We start from the raw sequence: 19,539 nt of genomic DNA, 5'->3' as shown, positions 1-19,539 counted from the left end.
ATCTCAAAGCTTCCCCTGCCTGCCTGGGGTCCCAGGAGAGATGGGGAGCAGCGGGCCCTCCCCTAGATGCTCCCCAGGCTCCTGAGCTTGGCCCAGGTGGCTTTAGATGTTGAAGATGAGAGATTAAGCCCAGCCCTCCCTTTCTCTCTCTCTCTCTTTCTTTCTTGACAGAGTCTTGCTTTGTTGTCCAGGCTGGAGTGCAGTGGCACGATCTCAGCTCACCGCAACCTCTGCCTTCTGGGTTCAAGCGATTTTCCTGGCTCAGCCTCCAGAGTAGCTGGGATTACAGGCACCTGCCATCACACCTGGCTGATTTTTGTATTTTTAGAGATGGGGTTTCACCATGTTGGCCAGGCTGGTCTGGAACTCCTGACCTCGTGATCCACCCGCCTTGGCCTCCCAAAGTGCTGAAGCCCAGTCATTTCTAAGCTGAGTCAAATATTGACAAGACAGCGATGGCAGTATTGTCACTTACGCACTGAACTTTGAAAGTTGAGTCCTTTGGTCTAAACATTTGTTTACATCATAAACATTAAACACGCAGGACCCACTAACATTGCATTAATTTTGCTGATTGATGTTTGTCTAGATGATACATTATAGACAATTCTAGCAACTAAATTCTGAATTATTTTCTCCCTACAGCATAGCTGAGAAGGGGCTCTCCCTGGGAGGATCTGACGGAGGGGTGAGTTGAATGTAGTCCCTGCTCCCCTTTTTTTTACCCTCTAACTTTGCTCTCACTTGGATGGGAAGGGGAAGGCACAGATTTGCAGGGTTCCCTGCGTGCCCCCAAATGTGGGTGGGGCCCGCCGTGGTGTTTCTCAGCACCAGCCGCAGCAGCTGCACCTGACTGAAACGCGTACAGCGTCCCCTCGTTGGGAAGAGCGTGTCTTTAGATGTGCGTGGCCATCTCTTCATGGCATGTCACAGCCTGCCTGGCTCCAGTTCACATTGGGGGATAGAGGGGGTCGGAAGCAGGGAGCCGGCAAGGGAGCGGGGTGGGAGCCCAGCGAGGAGATGGCTGCGTGCGCTGGATGCGGGAGAGCCTGCGGAGCTGCCGGGAAGCAGCAGAGCCTCCATGGGACAGACACGCTGTGACGCATCCTGCAACCTCCGAGCTGGACGCCTCCATGGACACCCTGTGGGGCTGTCATCCCCTGTGTGATGCTGCAGGGGGTCGGCTAGTGGCCTCGGATAATGTGTTCACCTGGAGCCGGTGGACATGATCTGATTTGGAAAAGGGACCTTTGCAGATGTAATTAACTTAAGGATGTCAAGATGACATCATCCCAGATTTAGGGTCCTAAATCCAATGGCAAGTGCCTATAGGAGACAGAGGCAGGGGGAGATTTGAGAGGGAGGAGGAAAAGGTCCTGTGAAGATGGAGGCAGAGAAGGGAGTGGTGCGGCCATGGAAGAGGCGGGCAGGACCTCCCCTGGAGCCCTGGGAGGGAGCAGGGCCCCTCCCACACCTCGATGTTAGACTCCTGGGCTCTAGAACTGTGAGAGAATAAACTTGTGTTGTTTTAAAGCCTCGGTTTGTGTTACCGCAGCTGCAGGGATCATGGCGCCACCGCCCGCCGTGGCCTTGCCCTCCTGATGGGCAGTGGCTGGGAGTCAGTCCCTGGTGCAGCTGGTGTTAGCTCCAATTCCCATGCCGTTTCCTCAGGGTTATTTTCTTGCTCGGTGTATGGAATTGTCTGAAGATCTGTTTCTCTCTGTTTATTTTGTGATCGCTTTGAATTATAATCACTGAATAGACTTGAGTCTTTCTGCATATTTGAAACTTCTAGAAAATTAATTTATAGACTTCGAGAATTTCAAAGTATTTCTGTGATGGTCTGTGTGACTTTTTTCTGCAAACTCTTTGCTCTTGAGTTCTGAAAATTAAGTTCCTTTTTTTTTTTTTTGAGATGGAGTCTCGCTCTGTTGCCCAGGCTGGAGTGCAGTGGTGCGATCTGCGCTCACTGCAACCTCCGACTCCCGGGTTCAAGCGATTCTCCTGCCTCAGCCTCCTGAGTAGCTGGGACTACAGGCATGTGCCACGATGCCTGGCTAATTTTTGCATTTTAAGTAGAGATGAGGTTTCACCATGTTGGCCAGGCTGGTCTTGAACTCCAGACCTCAGGTGACCCACCTGCCTTGACCCCCCAAAGTTCTGGGATTACAGGCGTGAGCCACTGTGCCCAGCCTAAATTCCTTTATTTCAGTTTGGTTTGGTTCAGTTTGGGGGCTGTTTGTTAAAGATCTGTGAGTGAGTAGGTTTCTGTTTCACCGGTCCTCCACGTTCACATGGGAAGTTGTCCTGCACGGAGCTGGCTGGGCTGCTGCTTTGGGTTCAGTTACTGTTCAGCGGGCCCAAGCTAGGTTGGTGCCGCAGGGCCAGTGGCTGTGGCGATGAGAAGGGGCAGCAGTGGGGCTCCTCTGGGGTCACAGGTGGGGTGACTGACGTGGGCTGGAAGCCTCTTCCTCCGAGGACGTGGGGAAGGACTGAGAGGTGGGTAGTCGGCAGGAAACACTTCAGCAGTGGCTTACAAAGTGATGACTCAGGCCTGGCGTGGCGCACGCTGTGGTGCCAGCCGCCCGGGAGGCCAAGGTGGGAGCACCGCTGTGAGGCATTTACTCGAGAGAAGTCAACACTTGCCCAGAGGGACACGTGACTGTGACTGGCACGGAGCTGCGCAGAGATGGCTCCGGACTAAAAACAGCCCACACGCCTCACCATTCTTTAGGTCACAGGGAACAAAGGCATTTGGTCCGGGAAGTTTGTTTTTTTTTTTTGTTTTTTGAGATGGAGTTTCGCTCTTGTAGCCCAGGCTGGAGTGCAATGGCACGATTTCGGCTTGCTGCAACCTCTGCCTCCCAGACTCAAGCGATTCTCCTGCCTCAGCCTCCCAGATTCAAGCGATTCTCCTGCCTCAGCCTCCCAAGTAGCTGGGATTACAGCTACTTGGGAAGCTGTCTCTGTAGGTGTCCCAGCTACATCTGGGATTACAGCCTGCCACCATGCCCAGCTAATTTTGTATTTTTAGTAGACATGGGGTTTCACCATGTTAGCCAGGCTGGTTTTGAACTCCTGGCCTCAAGCAATCCACCTGTCTCAGCCTCCTAAAGTGCTGGGATTACAGGTGTGAGCCACCGCGCCTGGCCGGTCTGGGAGGATTTTAAGAAAGTCCTGGGTTGAGGCTGGGCACAGTGGCTAATGCCTGTAATCCCAGTACTTTGGGAGGCTGAGGTGGGAGGATCACTTGAGCCCAGGAGTTGGAGACCAGCCTGGGTAATATAGTGAGACCACATCTCTACAAAAAATAGAAAAATTAGCTGGGTGTGGTGGCGAGCGCCTTTAGTTCCAGTTACTTGGGAGGCAGAGGGTGGGAGGATCGCTTGGCCTGGAGCCTGGAATATTGAGGCTGCAGTGAGCTGAGATTGTGCCACTGCACCCTAGCCTGGGCAACAGAGTAAGATCCTTTCTACAAAAAAAAAAAAACCTGAGGTGTGTGCTGGCCAGACCTTGGTAACTCACATTTTACCATCCGTGACTTTGAACAGCCGTTGCCATTGCTGCGGCCGCACGCTTTACTCCACAACGTCTTTTCCAGGCATCCATTCTGGACTTGCACTCAGGGGCCCTGTCTGTCGGGAAGCACTTTGTGAACCTGTACAGGTGAGCACTGCAGCATGACCTCAGTGCTGGCTCTGAAAGCCAAGTGAGCAACTCTGTGCCTCTTAGCTGTGGACATGTGGACACGTGACAGAGGATCCGGCTCAGTGCAGCCTCAGGGCCTCCATGACTGTGATGTTGGCCAGGCCCCTCGTGGCTCCTTGGGACACAGGAGCTGGGAGGTGTGGGCTCTCTACAGCCTGTGGGCGGGGGGCTTGTTCATGAAGCTTTAGGGGAATCTGGTGTTTTTTGTGGGCCCAGGGACAGAAGGGATAGGAGCAAGAGGCAGCAGAGGTGGGAGGCTCCCAGGAGCAGCTCCAAGAATCCGACAGGGCCTCTGATGCTCCATGAGGGGCCGGGAGAGCAAAGAGACCCTCCCTGCGTGGATCCATGTCAGCCTCACGCATTAGCCCCAGGTCCCACTCCTGGCTGGCTCCTTCTTTGTTATTATTATTATTATTATTATTATTATTTTGAGATGGAATCTCGCTCTGTCGCCTAGGCTGGAGTGCAGTGGCGCAATCTCGACTCACTGCAACCTCTGCCTCCTGGGTTCAAGCAATTTTCCCATCTCAGCCTCCTGAGTAGCTGGGATTACAGGTGCGCACCACCACGCCCAGCTAATTTTTGTATTTTTAGTAGAGATGGGGTTGTGCCATGTTGGCCAGGATGGTCTCGAATTCCTGACCTCAGGTGATCCACTTGCCTCGGCCTCCTAAAGTGCTGGGATTACAGGCGTGAGCCACCGCGCCCGGCCTGGCTCCTTCTTTATAGCACTTATCATTGCGGAAATGGAGTCACTCTGAGTGTGTGAGTTGATTTTCAGGGACTTGAGGAATGGCTGAACTGAAAGGAGATGAACAACAGATTAATGAAGTGTGACCTTTGTGAATATTCCTTTTTTCACAGATACTTCGGGGACAAAATACAGAACATCTTCTCAGAGGAGGACTTCCAGTTATACCGGTAAGGAGGAGTGAGGCGGGTGGGGGTTTGCAGGCGGGGTGGCCTGGGGCTGAGGGGTGTGGTGGAGCTGGCCGGGTCCGGGGAGGCCCCACAGAGAGGCCCAGGGGCCAGGGGCAGGCCCAGTGTGGCCAGGATGCGCCCGGGTCGGTGAAACAGATCTGGAAGCCTGCGGCTGCATCCTGGTCAGGACCTCTTGTTTTCTGCTGTGTAAAATCAGCCCAGTTTTTAAAATTCTGCTGGGTAAGGCTGGGTGTGGTGGCTCATGCCTCTAATCCTAGCACTTTGGGAGGCGAGGCGGGTGGATCACCTGAGGTCAGGAGTTCAAGACTAGCCTAGCCAACGTGGTGAAACCCCATCTCTACTAAAAGTACAAAAATTAGTTGGGTGTGGTGGCGGGTGCCTGTAATCCCAGCTACCCCGGAGGCTGAGGCAGGACAATTGCTTAAACCCCGGAGGTGGAGGTTGCAGTGAGCCGAGATTGCACCACTGCACTCCAGCCTGGGTAACAGAACAAGCCTCATCTCAAAAAAAAAAAAGAAAAAAGAAAAAATTCTACCGGAGGAGACCAGGTTGAGATGAGGACAAAGGAGCTAAGTGTCATGCAACCATCCCAGGACACACGAGTGCCCCCCTCGTGCCCCGCATGGGCCCATGCCACCCAGACATCCATTTCAGAGCCGCTGTGGTCTGGCACGTGGGGTCTTCTGAGCGAGAGTCCCCCTTGTCCCCAGTACAGACACCCCATCCACACTTACCAGGCTCCACACCTACTCCCCCCTCCCCACATCCACGCACCCCGCACACCCACGTTGGGGGACAGCAGCCTCTTCCTTGCTGAATAGGAGACTGGGCTCCAGGCCCTGCAAGTGCAGCCTGGAGGCTCTGGCATCTGGGGCCTGACTCCACACCAGCCTCCCCAGCGTGGGTCCCGCAGGCGCCCTTTTCCCTCCCCAGTCCTGCTGCTGTGGTCTTGCGCCTGCCTCTGGCTGCTCTGCGCGTGGGCTCTGGTCCGCATCCTTCCCAGGCGGAGCCTGTATCTGTTCCCGGTGTGCTTGGGAACCCCTGCCCCACGGGTCTGGAGCCGTACGCGGATTGGTTCCTCTTCCTGCCGCCCACGGGTTGGGACCCACGAGCGTCCCCTCCCGCCTGGGGCTGCGCTGACGGCTATCGTGTCCTCTGCAGGGAGGTGCGGCAGAAGGTCCAGCTCACCATTGCTGAGGCTTTCGGCATCAGGGCGTCCTCGCTGCATCTGACCAAGCCCACCTTCTTCTCCCGCATAAACAGCACGGAAGCGCGGACGGCACACGACGAGTACTGGCATGCGCACGTGGACAAGGTGAGCGTGCCCGTGGGCAGGGTGAGCGTGCCCGTGGACGAGGTGAGCGTGCCCGTGGGCAGCGTGAGCGCACGTGAGCAGGATGAGCACGCACGTGGGCAGGGTGAGCGCACGTGGGCAGGGTGAGCGCGCATGTGGGCAGGGTGAGCGTGCCCGTGGACGAGGTGAGCGTGCCCATGGACGAGGTGAGCGTGCCCGTGGATGAGGTGAGCGTGCCCGTGGGCAGGGTGAGCGCACGTGGGCAGGGTGAGCGCGCATGTGGGCAGGGTGAGCGTGCCCGTGGACGAGGTGAGCGTGCCCGTGGACGAGGTGAACGTGCCCGTGGGCAGGGTGAGCGCATGTGAGCAGGATGAGCGCGCACGTGGGCAGGGTGAGCGCGCACGTGGGCAGGGTGAGCGTGCCCGTGGACGAGGTGAGCGTGCCCGTGGGCAGGGTGAGCGCACATGGGCAGGGTGAGCGCACGTGGGCAGGGTGAGCGCGCATGTGGACAAGGTAAGGCCCGTTCTCCCGCGGCCTGGGGCTACCACAGGGCTGTCTTTTGCAGCATCCACCTGCTGTGTGCACGGTGTTAGGATTGATTGATTGGTTGAGACAGAGTCTCGCTCTGTCGCCCAGGCTGGAGTGCAGTGGCGCGATCTCGGCTCACTGCAACCTCCGCCTCCCGGGTTCAGGCGATTCTCCTGCCTCAGCCTCCCGAGTAGCTGGGACTACAGGCATGCCCCACCAGGCCCGGCTAATTTTTGTATTTTTAGTAGAGACGGGGTTTCACCATGTTAGCCAGGATGGTCTCGAAATCCTGAGCTCAGGCAATCCTCCCCTCCTCGGCCCCCACAAAGTGCTGGGATTACAAGCGTGAGCGACCATGCCCAGCCTTTTCTTTCTTTTTTTTTTTGAGACAGAGTCTTGTTCTGTTGCACAGGCTGAAGTGCAGTTGCGTGATCTTGGCTTACTACAACCTCTGCCTCCTGGGTTCAAGCGGTTCTCCTGCCTCAGCCTCCCAAGTAGCTGGGACTACAGGCATGCACCACCACGCCCAGCTAATTTTTGTGGTTTTATTATAGATGGGGTTTCACCATGTTGGCCAGGCTGGCCTCAAACTCCTGACCTCAAGCAATCCACCTGCCTTGGCCTCCCAAAATGCCGGGATTACAGGTGTGAGCCACCGCACCTGGCCCTTAATAAAATATTTTAGAAGATAAAAGTAAAGCACAGCTAATAAAAAGAATGGTATTATAGCTGTTCTTTAAGGTTGATTTTTATGGTGTAGAAGCCGTGAGTCCCCTTCATACAGTCAACCTGGATGGAAGTGGTTGAGTGGCACCGTGACCCCTGGAGCTGAAGCTCAAATAGAAGGTTAAAGCCAGAAAGCACGTGGCTGGGAAGATTAGGACTCTCACTGCCCCGCTGTGCCCGCTGTGCCAGAGGAAGGAATGGCAGTTAGATGGCCAGCTTTCTGTGCCATGTGACATTTGTTAACTTAATTATTCTTCAAGTGCAGTCTTTTTTTTTCTTTTTTCTTTCTTTCTTTTTTTTTTTTTTTTTTTTTGAGATGGAGTTTCCCCCCACCACCCAGGCTGGAGTGCAGAGGCGCGATCTCAGCTCACTGCAACCTCTGCCTCCCAGGTTCAGGCCATTCTCCTGCCTCAATCACCTGGGATTACAGGTGCACGCCACCATGGCCGGCTAATTTTTGTATTTTTATTAGAAACGGGGTTTCACCATATTGGCCAGGCTGGTCTGGAACTCCTGACCTCAGGTGATCTGCCTGCCTCGGCCTCCCAAAGTGCACTCTGTGCAGTTTCAGTTGTAATCAGGAGAGAGAGATTGCAGTTATAATCTGCAGTCAACATCTGCCATTTTGGCACTCTGCTACTTGGCATTAAAACGGTAAACCCAGGGCCGGGCGCGGTGGCTCACGCCTGTAATCCCCGCACTTTGGGAGGTCGAAGCGGGCAGATCACGAGGTCAGGACATCGAGACCATCCTGGCTAACACGGTGAAACCCCGTCTCTACTAAAAATACAAAAATTTAGCCGGGCGTGGTGGTGGGCGCCTGTAGTCCCAGCTACTTGGGAGGCTGAGGCAGGAGAATGGCGTGAACCCGGGAGGCGGAGCTTGCAGTGAGCTGAGGTGGCGCCACCGCACTCCAGCCTGGGCGACAGAGCGAGACTCCATCTCAAAAAAAAAACAAAAGGTAAACCCAAGGGAACAAGAACAGTGAAGGAACCAAGGCCTGGGATTGCCTTCAGTCCTCCGCTCTCCCTCTCAGGCTGCAGTGTCGGGAGCAGCGGGCGCCACCGCTTTGCTGTAACCACTTTACACGACTGCGCGGCACTCACTGGCCTTCCCCCGGCACAGACAGCGGATTCGCCCTGCTCCGGAAACTCCCGGCTCTTTCCGTGGCCCGAGACTGAGTTCTGTCTGCTTATCAGGAAACCAAAGTGGCGTCTGAAGATTAGTGTTTTTCTTTTTTTTTTTTTTATTTTTTTGAGACGGAGTCTTGCTCAGTCCCCCAGGCTGGAGTGCAGTGGCGTGATCTTGGCTCACTGCAAGCTCCGCCTCCCGGGTTCATGCCATTCTCCTGCCTCAGCCTCCCAAGTAGCTGGGACTACAGGCGCCCGCCACCATGCCCAGCTAATTTTTTTGTATTTTTAGTAGAGACGGGGTTTCACTGTGTTAGTCAGGATGGTCTCAATCTCCTGACCTCGTGATTCACCTGCCTCGGCCTCCCAAAGTGCTGGGGTGACAGGCGTGAGCCACCACGCCCGGCCAGATTAGTGTTTTTCTAATTAGCAGAGACTTTACTTCAGTGAAACGGAACTGTTTAGAAACCCGGGTGATTTTCATGTTGTTCTGTGGGGAGCTATTTTGCTATGACTTCTGGCCGGTGTACTTTATTTTAAATTTAGTTTTGAATAAATCATGCATCAAAATTTGAATATTTGAATAAGTAATGCATCCTACAAGATTTAAAAGTCATATATATACATATATATATGTAAATATAGAAATAATGGCGAACCAGTAACCCCCTCACCTACAGGTAACCACAGTCCTGAGATCTCAGAGTTCCTTCTTGAATTTATCTGTGTGTATAAAAACGAATACATAAGAATACCGCGTTCTGTCAGTTGTAAAGAATCACATTTAAAACAGTTTTGGTAATTGTTCTTTCTTCCCATTGCATAACATAAGGCAGCTGTGGTTGTCAGATCATGGACCCTGGTGTGGTTTCCTTTTTACAGAAGGCAGTGCAGTCTGCACGCAGCTTTGCTCACTTGACGTCTGTCTTACTCTGGTCTCCCCAGAATCAGAGCCTGGCATGGACTTGTGTTTGGGAAGCTTTTAAGGGGGGACTCCGGGGGGCATCCGTGAGGCCTGGAGGGGGCAAATCCCACGGAAGCTGAGCCCAAGGGGCCTCCTGACAGCCGGGAGGGGCGGTGGGGAGGAAGCTTGACCCACCTCCCCAGGGCACCACCTGAGACTGGGCTTCCCTACAGCAGATTATGTGAGGTGGATACTGGCAGGTCGGACTGGGGGCCGGGCCTCAGGGCGATCCTGCTCTCCTTCCCAGGAGGACTCAGAGGAGGCCACCTTACCCAGGGGGAGGGCCCGGAGTCTGCCTTCAAGCCTGGGCTCTCTCCACTGCACACAAGGCTCTGTTGTGTGTGATGTGCCTAGCTCAGCGCCCGCACAGTGGGTGTCCAGTTCAGCACTGGTGCGGCTCCATCCCCCTTCCCTCCCCAGAGTGTCTCTCCCTCCATGCTCTGGATGTGCTCATGACAGCTGAGCTGGGTGAGACGCGCCCTCCCCTTTGCAGCCGGTCTCCTGGTGACTGCACCCTTCACCCCCAGGGTGTGGCCCGGGCTGGGTTCTGGAACGGAAGCTGAGTGCTGCGACCCCTGAGTGAAGTGAGCCAATCCCGGAGGGACAGATCCTCCCTGATCCCACATCCGTGGGGACCCTAGAGACGCCAGGTTCACGGAGACAGAAAGCGGAATGGAGAGGGCAGGGCTGGGGGGCGTGGGGAGTCAGTGCTTCCTGGGGACGGAGCTTCGGCCTGGGAGGATGAGATGTTCTGGAGAGGATGGTGCGGTGGCTGCGCAGCGTTGGGAATGTGCTTAACATCACTGAACTGTGCTTAAAAACAGTGAAGAAACAGTTAAACTGGTAAATCTTAGGTTCTGAATTTTATTACAAGTTTTAAAAAGTTTGGGATTGCTCCACTTCTGAAGAAAGGAGAAAAGCGCGTCCACCACTGCCTCCAGTTCCCGCGTGTGGGCAGTGAGGCTGGCACCGGGGGACCAGCCCAGCGTGCACACCCTGCTGGCTGGCCTGCTGCCCGCAGCCTTTGCTGGAACACGGCTGCTCCAACATTTGAGCTTACGGGAAATCCTGGGCAAGAATGCATGAGGCTGGAGACTCTGCAGAGGGTTTTTAAAGTTGCAAAGGTACAAATGGCCTCATTAATGGGGCCGACACGTGTTGTTAATTTACCTTCTGGAAAATAAGAAGCACAGATGTTGGTGACTCACGCGCGTTATCCCAGCACCTGGGAGGCTGAGGCGGGAGGATCACTTGGGGCGAGGAGTTTGAGACCAGCTTGGGCATCATAGTGAGACTCGCCCCCCCCGCCCCCAACCTCTACAAAAAATACAAAAATCAGCCAGGCACAGTGGCTCATGCCTCTAATCCTAGTACCTGGGAGGCCAAAGTGGGTGGACTGATGCCATCTCTACAAAAATAAAAAATAAAAAAGAAAAAATTAGCTGGGTGTAGTGGCTTGCGCCTGTGGTCCTAGCTACCCAGAATGCTGAGGCAGGAGGATTGTTTAAAGCCAGGAGTTCAAGGTTATGGTAAGCGATGACAGTGCTGTGACTGCACTACAGCCTGAGTGATGCTGTCTGTAAAAAAAGCGATACCCTTCTATTAAAAAAAAAAGGCTGGGTGCAGTGGCTCATGCCCGTAATCCCAGCACTTTGGGAGGCCAAGGTGGGCAGATCACCTGAGATCAAGAGTTTGAGACCAACTTGACCAACAAGGTGAAACCCCGTCTCTACTAAAAATACAAAATTAGCTGGATGTGGTGGCGGGTGCCTGTAGCCCCAGCTACTCAGGAAGCTGAGGCAGAAGAATTGCTTGAACCCGGGAGGCGGAGGTTGCAGTGAGCCGAGATCGCACCACTGCACTTCAGCCTGGGTGATGGAGCGAGACTCTGTTTAAAAAAATAAATAAAAAATAAGAGAGAGAAGCAGCACCTGCCCTGGCCGCATGCTGAGAGCCCATTCTGCCCCCTCCTTCCGGCTCTGCCCTCAGGTGACCTACGGCTCCTTCGACTACACCTCGCTGCTGTACCTCTCCGACTACCTGGAGGACTTCGGTGGAGGGCGGTTCGTGTTCATGGAGGAGGGCGCCAACAAGACGGTGGAGCCGAGAGCTGGTAGGAGGCGCGGGCGGGGCCTGGGCATGGGCTCCCGGCTCAGGCAAGCACCGTGGGTGTGGGGGGCGCGTCCCTGGGAGCGAAGCTGAGTTCATGGAGCACCTGCTGTGTGTCCGGCTGGTGCTAAGTGATTCCCAGGTCTAGCGCCGTCCCAACATCCAGGAGGCCAGTGTCTACGGGGCCACATGTCTGAGGTCACCGTCAGTCAGCGGCAGAGCCCCCCTCCACGCCCTGGTGCGCGTCACCTTGACAGGCGCCGTCCACTTCCCTCCCTGGTGTGTGTCATCTTGGTGGTCAGGGTCTCCCTCCCTCCCCTCTGGAGTGCGTTCACCTCTGTACCTTTCTCAAAGAGACTCGCAACCTAAGATTAGACGAGGCCCCAGGCCAGTGTCGGTGACCGAGTGCCCTGCTCGCTGGTGGCTGGAACCTCACTGGGTGGCTCTGTGGTGCCGGCTTCAGAGCCCATCACGCTGGACCTTGCAGTCCCAGAGTCCCAGAGCCCCAGCCATGCCCAGCCTGGTGCAGACACAGCAGTGCCAGTGAGCATTTGCTGAGCGGACAGTCGTCCTCTGCTCCTTGAACTTGTGGGTAACACAAGCCCAGATCCTGGGGTGGGAGGGTGTGGGGAGGGGGGAGCCCCTGTTAGGGGCCTCCTCAGGTGGAACCCACGGCCCTGACCCCAGATGCAGCCGAAACTCGCACAGCCCTGGGAGCCCTCTGGACTGTGCCAGCGCCATCCACCCGCCGCTGCCTCACCCGTCCCCAGGGCACTGCCCTCACCCCCCGCTGCCTCACCCGTCCCCAGGACACTGCCCTCACTATGGCGTGGCCTCTCAGCACGGGTGTTCCTCCTGCCTGGCCGCTCAGACCAGGGACTGTGTGACAGTCGGGACTTCTTTATCTCTTTTAAGATCTCCAGCTTGTTTATTTTGAGATTCCTGTCATTTGTACTTGCCTTTCTCAGGTTAGTTTAGGACTTCAGTTTGCAAGCTCAGTTTGAGGGACTCTCTTTCCATGACCACCTGTGGCAGGTGGCCTGAGCTGCCTGGCCACTTCCTGCCATCCTGCCTCCCTCAGCTGGTCCCTGGCCACAGGCTGGACAGTTCCTGCTGCAGCCAGTGGCTGGCCAAGCCCCACTCCCTGCAGCCGGCTTCAGGCCGTGTGTGCCGCAGCCCTGGGCACTGTCTCCCCTGGTGTGGACTGGGGGCGTTTGGCCTGACCGCGTCCTGGCCTCGCTCTGCCTTCATTTCAGTTGTTCTGAGTCATCTCTGCATTAGGGGAAGGGTTTGGACGTCCAGCCTCTGCAAGCAGGAGCCCAGCCTGTCTGCCCTCACCCCAGAAGTCCCAGTCACAGCAGTTTTGTGGGAAAATGAAAAACTCACAGAGCACAAGACAGGCGTTTTCTTGTGAAGTCAAGCAGCTGAAGCCTCCTGGGACTCGAAATTACACAACTTTTTAGCATATTTTGATCTTAGTCATTTTAAGCATGATAAATACTTGAGTCAAACATTTTGTATCACGTTCTTCTTTCAGATAATTAAAACAACCTGTCTCCTGCATGTGTCTAATTGTGTATCTATGTGTTTACCTGCGATTTGATGTTGTACATCTAATTGTGTGTATATATGTGTTTACCTGTGATTTGATGTTGTACATCTGTCTGTGTGTATCTATGTGTTTACTTGTGATTTGGTGACTTTTTTTTTTTTTGAGACGGAGTCTCGCTCTGTCACCCAGGCTGAAGTGCAGTGGCGCGATCTTGGCTCACTGCAAGCTGCGCCTCCCGGGTTCATGCCATTCTCCTGCCTCAGCCTCCCGAGTAGCTAGGACTACAGGCTCCTGCCACCTCGCCCGGCTAATTTTTTGTATTTTTAGTAGAGACGGGGTTTCACTGTGTTAGCCAGGATGGTCTCGATCTCCTGACCTCGTGATCCACCCGCCTCGGCCTCCCAAAGTTCTGGGATGACAGGCGTGAGCCACCGCGCCCAGCTGTGTCACAGTTCTTACCATGAGTGGCAAATGCTAGTTTTCTTTGTAGGGCAACTTTATCGAGGAAGGCAGAGTCCTGTGTTCGGGGGTTCCCAAGACCACCTTTAGGTCCAGTGACTCACTGTTGGGACTCACAGAACTCAGCAAAGCCATTATACCCTTGGCTGTAGTTTATTACAGTGAAAAGAAGTGGATTAAAATCCACCAAGGGGGCTGGGCGGGGCGGCTCACACCTGTAATCCCAGCACTTGCAAGGCCGAGGCAGGCGAATCGTTTGAGCTCAGGAGTTCAAGACCAGCCTGGCCAAGATGGCAAAACCCTGTCTCTACAAAAAATACAAAAAGCAGCCGGGTGTGGTGGCGTGCACCTATAGTCCCAGCTACTCAGGAGGCTGAGATGGGAGGATTGCTTGAGCCTGGGAGGAGGAGGTTGCAGTGAGCCAAGATCTTACCATTGCATACTGCATTCCAGCCTGAGAAACAGAACCAAACCCTGTCTAAACAAAAACAAAAGACAATCCAGCAAGGGGAGAGGCCGTGGGGCAGGTTAAGGAGTGACCAGGTGTGAGTTTCCCACTGTCTTCTCCTGGAGTTGGGTCAACAGCTCTTAGTTCTCCCCCAGTGATGTGTGATGATATTAGGGGGTGTCACTGACCAGGGACGCTCGGCCAAGCCTTGGTGTCCAGGGCTTTTACTGGGGGGCTGGTGGTGCAGGCACGGCTGGCCTTTGTCCCCAGCCCCTCTGGATGCTGAGCTGCTGCTCTGTGGCCCACATCCCACCATAAGTCACACTGTCAGTGTGGACCATCTGGTGTGGCCCTCGGTCCCCGGGAAACAGAGGCTCTCCTATCAGGCAGGATGTTCTGAGGGCTCAGAGGTCCCCCCCAGGAGCCGGGTCAAAGGTCAGGCCTCTCTCTGGAGCGTGCAGGGTGTGCACCGCCCAGGCCCCTGGAGTCAACCCTTTACCACACAATCCCTGTCCTGTGCCCCCAGGATGTTTTTGTGTCTTGTGGGTTCCAAGAAGTTAATAGACCGAGAGCCAGTGAAGCTGCCGATGCGAAGGCTGGAGTCAGGTGTCCTCCGGGAACTCACCACCCGCCCGAGAGGGGAGAGACACATGGGATTCCGGAAGCTGAGAGCATTGCTTATTATTGATTCCTTGGTTGCTGTGCTGAGTCCCGCTTTAAGGAAGCGGGTGATAATCTAATAGTCATTTACTAAAGAAAGTGCACCTTAGGCCGAGCGCGGTGGCTCACGCCTGTAATCCCAGCACTTTGGGAGGCCAAGATGGGCAGGTCATGAGGTCAGGAGATCGAGACCATCTTGGCTAACATGGTGCAACGACATCTCTACTAAAAATACAAAAAAATTAGCCGGGCGTGGTGGTGGGCACCTGTAGTCCCAGTTACTCGGGAGGCTGAGGCAGGAGAATGGCGTGAACCCAGGAGGCGGAGCTTGCAGTGAGCCAAGATCATGCCACTGCACTCCAGCCTGGGCGACAGAGCGAGACTCTGTCTTAAAAAAAAAAAAAGAAAGTCCTTTTCTGGCCCCGTATTGATCTCATCTCCATCTGAGACTTCAGTAGTGTGGATGGTGGGTGGTTTCCTGTCCTCCCACAGCTCACGAGGCTCAGTCATCCTCCATCCTTCCCCGTCCTTTGGTGCCTGTTTGCAAGATGTGCAGAAACACCAGAGGGCCAGCGGAGACCCTCCTTTTACTGAATGCTGGCAGCCTCCTGAGAACCACGTCTGCCAGCAGTGGGGAGCGCAGAGAGTGGACGAGCATGGGCGACTGAGGTCCCAAATGGCGTGAGCCGCTGGGCCCTGTGCACAGATGGGCCTGCCTGCTTGTTCCGACGTCTCAGGCTTGATTGAAGCTGGAAGAAACCAAGGACAATGTGTCCTTTAGAAGTGTAAGGTCAGAAGGTACCCTGACTCCAGCCGACCTGGAAAAGGACATGTCCTGCATATCTGGAGGCAACCCACACGGTCCAGGAAAGATCGGCTGCCTTGCCTGCATCCCAGGGTGCTTCCCGGCCTCTGTTAAAAGGCGTCCATTGCATCCACATGATTTCTCTTGCTCCGCTATTTCCAGGCAGAGTACGACTCCCTCTTGACAAGCTATTTCCAGGCACAGTATGACTCCCTCTTGAAGCTAGAATGCCCTGCAAACCCGGGATGGACTTCTCTCCCCTTTCAAAGATTGAGTGAAGTTTGCAAATGTGAAAGGAAGGAATTGCGTTTCCAGCGGTAACCTTTGAAGGGGAACGAAATTGTCACAGGATGTCAGGAGCCATGTCGGGGAGCACGGTGTCCTCTGAGTCTCAACACCCCTTGCTTCCCGCTTGGTGATGGTCGATGGCTGTGTCCAGGACCTCTCAGGCCCTGGGCTCTGGTTGCTGCGGTGGAAGCTGCCTGTTCAGGCGTCATCTCTATCACCCCTTGAAGGGAGCCAAAGAGGTGTTTGCCAGTTGGATGTTTTATCTTGACTTGTCTTTCCTGATTCTTTGTTAGAACACCCCCAGGGCTTGGTTTTTGTTCTCAACCTGTGATTAGAAATAAGATCCTAAAGTGTCAGACCTGGAAGGCCCATGAGAGCTGAGGAGATCAAATGGCATGGGGTGCCCGGAGCTTGGGAGATCAGATGACCTGGGGCACCCCTGAGGGCTCAGGAGATCAAATGGCCTGGGGTGCCTAGAGCCAGTGGTGGCCTCCTCTGCAGCTCCTTCCTCTGTCCTACCCACCACAGAGTCCCTGCTGGCCCCTCCTCCGCCACAGGTCCCCTGAGCATTGCTGGGTTTGTTTCTCCAGCTCCTCCTGCTTCCTGCAGAAGCAGTTCCCAGAGGGGCGATTTCTCCAGCCTGCCTGGTTGGTTGTGTGGATTGGTTATAGTTGCTCTTTCAGGCGACCGCAGACCCTCTGAAGGCCGTGGCCGTGGGTGTGGCTCTATGGTCACCTCTCTCTCTTCTCCTCTCCCAGGTCGCGTCTCCTTCTTCACCTCGGGGTCCGAGAACCTGCACCGGGTGGAGAAGGTCCACTGGGGCACCCGTTACGCCATCACCATCGCCTTCAGCTGCAACCCTGACCATGGCATTGAGGACCCAGCGTTCCTGTAGCCGGCAGCCGAGCCAAGGTAACTTCAGGAGGGCCTGTGTGGAGGCAGCCGCGCCAGTCGTGCGCCCGCCCCCACGTCCACCCACTCCCGTTGCACAGAGTGCCTTAGGAATTCTCTGATTTTGATTTGCTGATGTGTTAATCTTTTCATCCGTGAGTAAATGGAGGGAACCAGCTTTTCACTTCTCCAGCATTGTGTGTGCTTGGGCTGTAGGCCTGGGAGCCTGAGCTGGAGGCCAGCCCCTCCTTCAGGGAAGGGACCCAGCAGGACGGGGCGCAAGTCCCCATCTGTGAACGGACGGGACTCATCCACCGAGGCCTCGTCCAGGTTCAGCAACCCCCCAGCCCATCAAAGACTGGCTAAAGCATCAGCCATAAATGGGGACAAACGTGGGGCCAGCAGCTTCCGCTTGGGGTCTCGGCATCAGCAAACCGCGGCAGCTTTGGAGAAGGGTCCGTGAGTGGCGGCTCTGGAGGCAGCAACGGGGTCCTTTGGGGTGGGTGGGAGTTCTGCTGGATTCAGGTGGAGGTGAACATCTGCCGTTCCCACAGACCTGCGTGCACTCCCAATGCTGCCGGCCCACGAATCACCATGGGCACCACGGCCCCACCACGCCAGGCTTGGCCCTGTCAGCGGCCAGCATCCCGAGGGCCAGGGTCCGAGTGTCCTCACCAAGGAGGCTCTTGGTGTCACTGTGCCGGCCCCCGTGGGCCTTCTGCTGGGTCAAGGGTAGGTCTCCTCCTCCCCTTTTGCCCTGGCATTAAACTGATGGTCAGGCTGGGCACGGTGGCTCACACCTGTAATCTCAGCACTGCAGGAGGCCGAAGCAGGAGGATCACTTGAGGTCAGGAGTTCAAGACCAGCCTGGCCAACATGGTGAAACCCTGTCTCTACTAAAAATGCAAAAACAAATTAGCCAGGCGTGGTGGCGCAAGCCTATAATCCCAGCTACTGGGGAGGCTGAGGCAGGAGACTCACTTGAACCCAGGGGGCAGAGGAGGTTGCAGTGAGCCGAGATCGTGCCACTGCACTCCAGCCTGGGTAACAGAGTGAGACTCCATCTTAAAAATATAAAAATAAAGTAGTGGTCAGAGGAGCCCCGAATAGACCAGCTGTGGAGAGGCCTGGGTGGGGTGGCTGGCAGGGAGGGCAGGCCAAGCCCAGTTTCTGCCCACAGTCACCTCGAGGTGACTGTCCAGGGGTTTGGGCACCTTCCCGGGAGGGGGACGGCTGCCCACCCTGAGTGGTGTCGAAGCTGGGCTCTCCTGGATGCCCTGACCCAGCTGCCTGGGGAGAGCCCTGGGCCCTTCCTCCCTCGGCCCCTCCTGCCTCGGTCCCTCCTCCCTCAGCCTGTCTGGCATAGATCCATCTTCCCCAGCCCCTGGCACAGGTGCCTCTGACTGGAGGAGGCCCCACCTGTGGCCTGGGAGCTGCTCTGGGGGTTGATAAAGAAAGGGGCAGCATTCCTGGGCCCTGGGAAGGAGCGGGCATGAGGCCAGCTGAGGCATGGTGACCCCTGGGTACGGGGGACTTGGGGGCTGTACCTCGGTTTGCCCAGGGCCCCTCCTGCACCACGGGCCGTCTCAGGGCCACTGGGGCCACGGGCCACATGCGGAGGACGGCGTGGGATAGGCTCCCTGGGTCCACAGCTTCTGCCCGTGTATGGGGAGCCCTCGTTGGTCAGGGCTGCAGGCTCTGGGCAGATGGGGCAGGAACCCTGAGGCTCCCGCGCCCTCCCATGGCCTCTGACGAGGCACGATTCTGAAGGACTCCATGGATCTGGGAGGATGAGGCCCACCTCCGGTTGGTGGACAAAGCCGTCCTCGCGCGGCCGGCTGCTTCACGGACGCTCTCCGGGTCGGGCCGGTGGGCCCCATCCTGGGCGGGAAGTCGCCCGAGCCTGGGCCGCCCTTGAGCTTCTCCCAGTCTTGACTTTCCGGAGGGTCCGTGGCTGTGGTCACAGTCGAGGCAGGTGGAAAATGCTGCATGGAAACTTGATCCTGTCACCTTGGAGTAAATGATGATGTCGCCGGCTTCTCGCCACATCTAAAGGATAAATGCATTTGAAGAAAGTGGGTGTTGGGTTTATTATGGGTTAAAGTGCTTTTGAAATAAGTAAATTATTAGTTTGATTTTCATTCTTGGCTACTTATACTATTCATGATAATCACAGAGGTACTTGGACAAAGAAATATATTTGGGCAAAAGCAAGAAAAGAATTTCCTTTTTTTTTTTTTTTTTTTGAGACAGAGTCTCACTCTGTCACCCAGGCTGGAGTGCGGTGGCGCCATCTCGGCTCACTGCAAGCTCCGCCTCCCGGGTTCACACCATTCTCCTGTCTCAGCCTCCCGAGTAGCTGGGACTACAGGCACCCGCCACCACGCCCGCTAATTTTTTGTATTTTTAGTAGAGACGGGGTTTCACCGTGTTAGCCAGGATGAAGAGTGTCCTTCTTCTAAAGTGGGAACGTATGGCTCACGCTGGTAATCCCAGCACTTTGGGAGGCCAAGGTAGGAGAATCACTTGAGCCCAGGAGTTGGAGACCCATCTGTGCAACATAGTGAGACGCCATCTGTACAAGAAACTTTTTTAAAATGTAGCTGGGCGTGGCACCGTGCTCCTGTGGTCCCAGCTACTCGGAGCTGAGGCAGGACGGCTGCTTGAGCCCAGGAGGTTGAGGCTACAGTGAGCTGTGATGGCTCCACTGCACTCCAGCCTGGGAGACAGCAAGATCCTGTCTCAAAAAAAATTTATCATTGAAGCCTGGGTATTTTTAAAAAATAAAAAGGTGGGAAAATACGTGAGCACAGCAGTGAATCCTCACACCCTAGGCTTTGCCCCAGAAGTGCTCGTGAACCTGATGAAAGTGTCGGCTGTTCCAGGAGCCACGTGGGGTGATTGGTTCCTCTAGAAGGTTCCAGGGAGGAACTGGAGTCTCAGGTGTGTCCTCTGATGAGTGATTTTTTTTAAGTAAAAGTGTTTCATTAAAGTCAAAGATGATTATTCATTTTAAAATAAAGAATCTAGGAGGG

At 55.4% G+C, this 19,539-nt stretch overlaps 1 protein-coding gene across 2 annotated transcripts in view; it reads left to right on the top strand.

Annotated features, from left to right (window-relative positions):
- OGFOD3 (2-oxoglutarate and iron dependent oxygenase domain containing 3) overlaps positions 1-19,539 on the top strand; it is a 27,789-nt gene extending 8,250 nt beyond the window's left edge. Inside the window, exons 4-10 of one of the 2 annotated variants that reach the window (XM_054537430.2) lie at positions 646-688; positions 3,602-3,666; positions 4,573-4,629; positions 5,812-5,965; positions 11,282-11,405; positions 16,372-16,525; positions 19,339-19,539. In XM_054537430.2, the coding sequence (XP_054393405.1) occupies positions 646-688; positions 3,602-3,666; positions 4,573-4,629; positions 5,812-5,965; positions 11,282-11,405; positions 16,372-16,508 (580 nt within the window). In that variant the 3' untranslated portion in view covers positions 16,509-16,525; positions 19,339-19,539. Of the gene's footprint in view, positions 1-645; positions 689-3,601; positions 3,667-4,572; positions 4,630-5,811; positions 5,966-11,281; positions 11,406-12,657; positions 12,963-16,371; positions 16,526-19,338 lie in introns of those variants that run through there. The other variant, XM_024234558.3, reaches the window with a different exon arrangement.

This window comes from Pongo abelii, chromosome 19, assembly GCF_028885655.2.
Source record: "Pongo abelii isolate AG06213 chromosome 19, NHGRI_mPonAbe1-v2.0_pri, whole genome shotgun sequence".
NCBI lineage: Eukaryota > Metazoa > Chordata > Mammalia > Primates > Hominidae > Pongo > Pongo abelii.
Note: the sequence above shows the minus strand (reverse complement) of the source record. Positions and strands in the feature narration are given on the sequence as shown.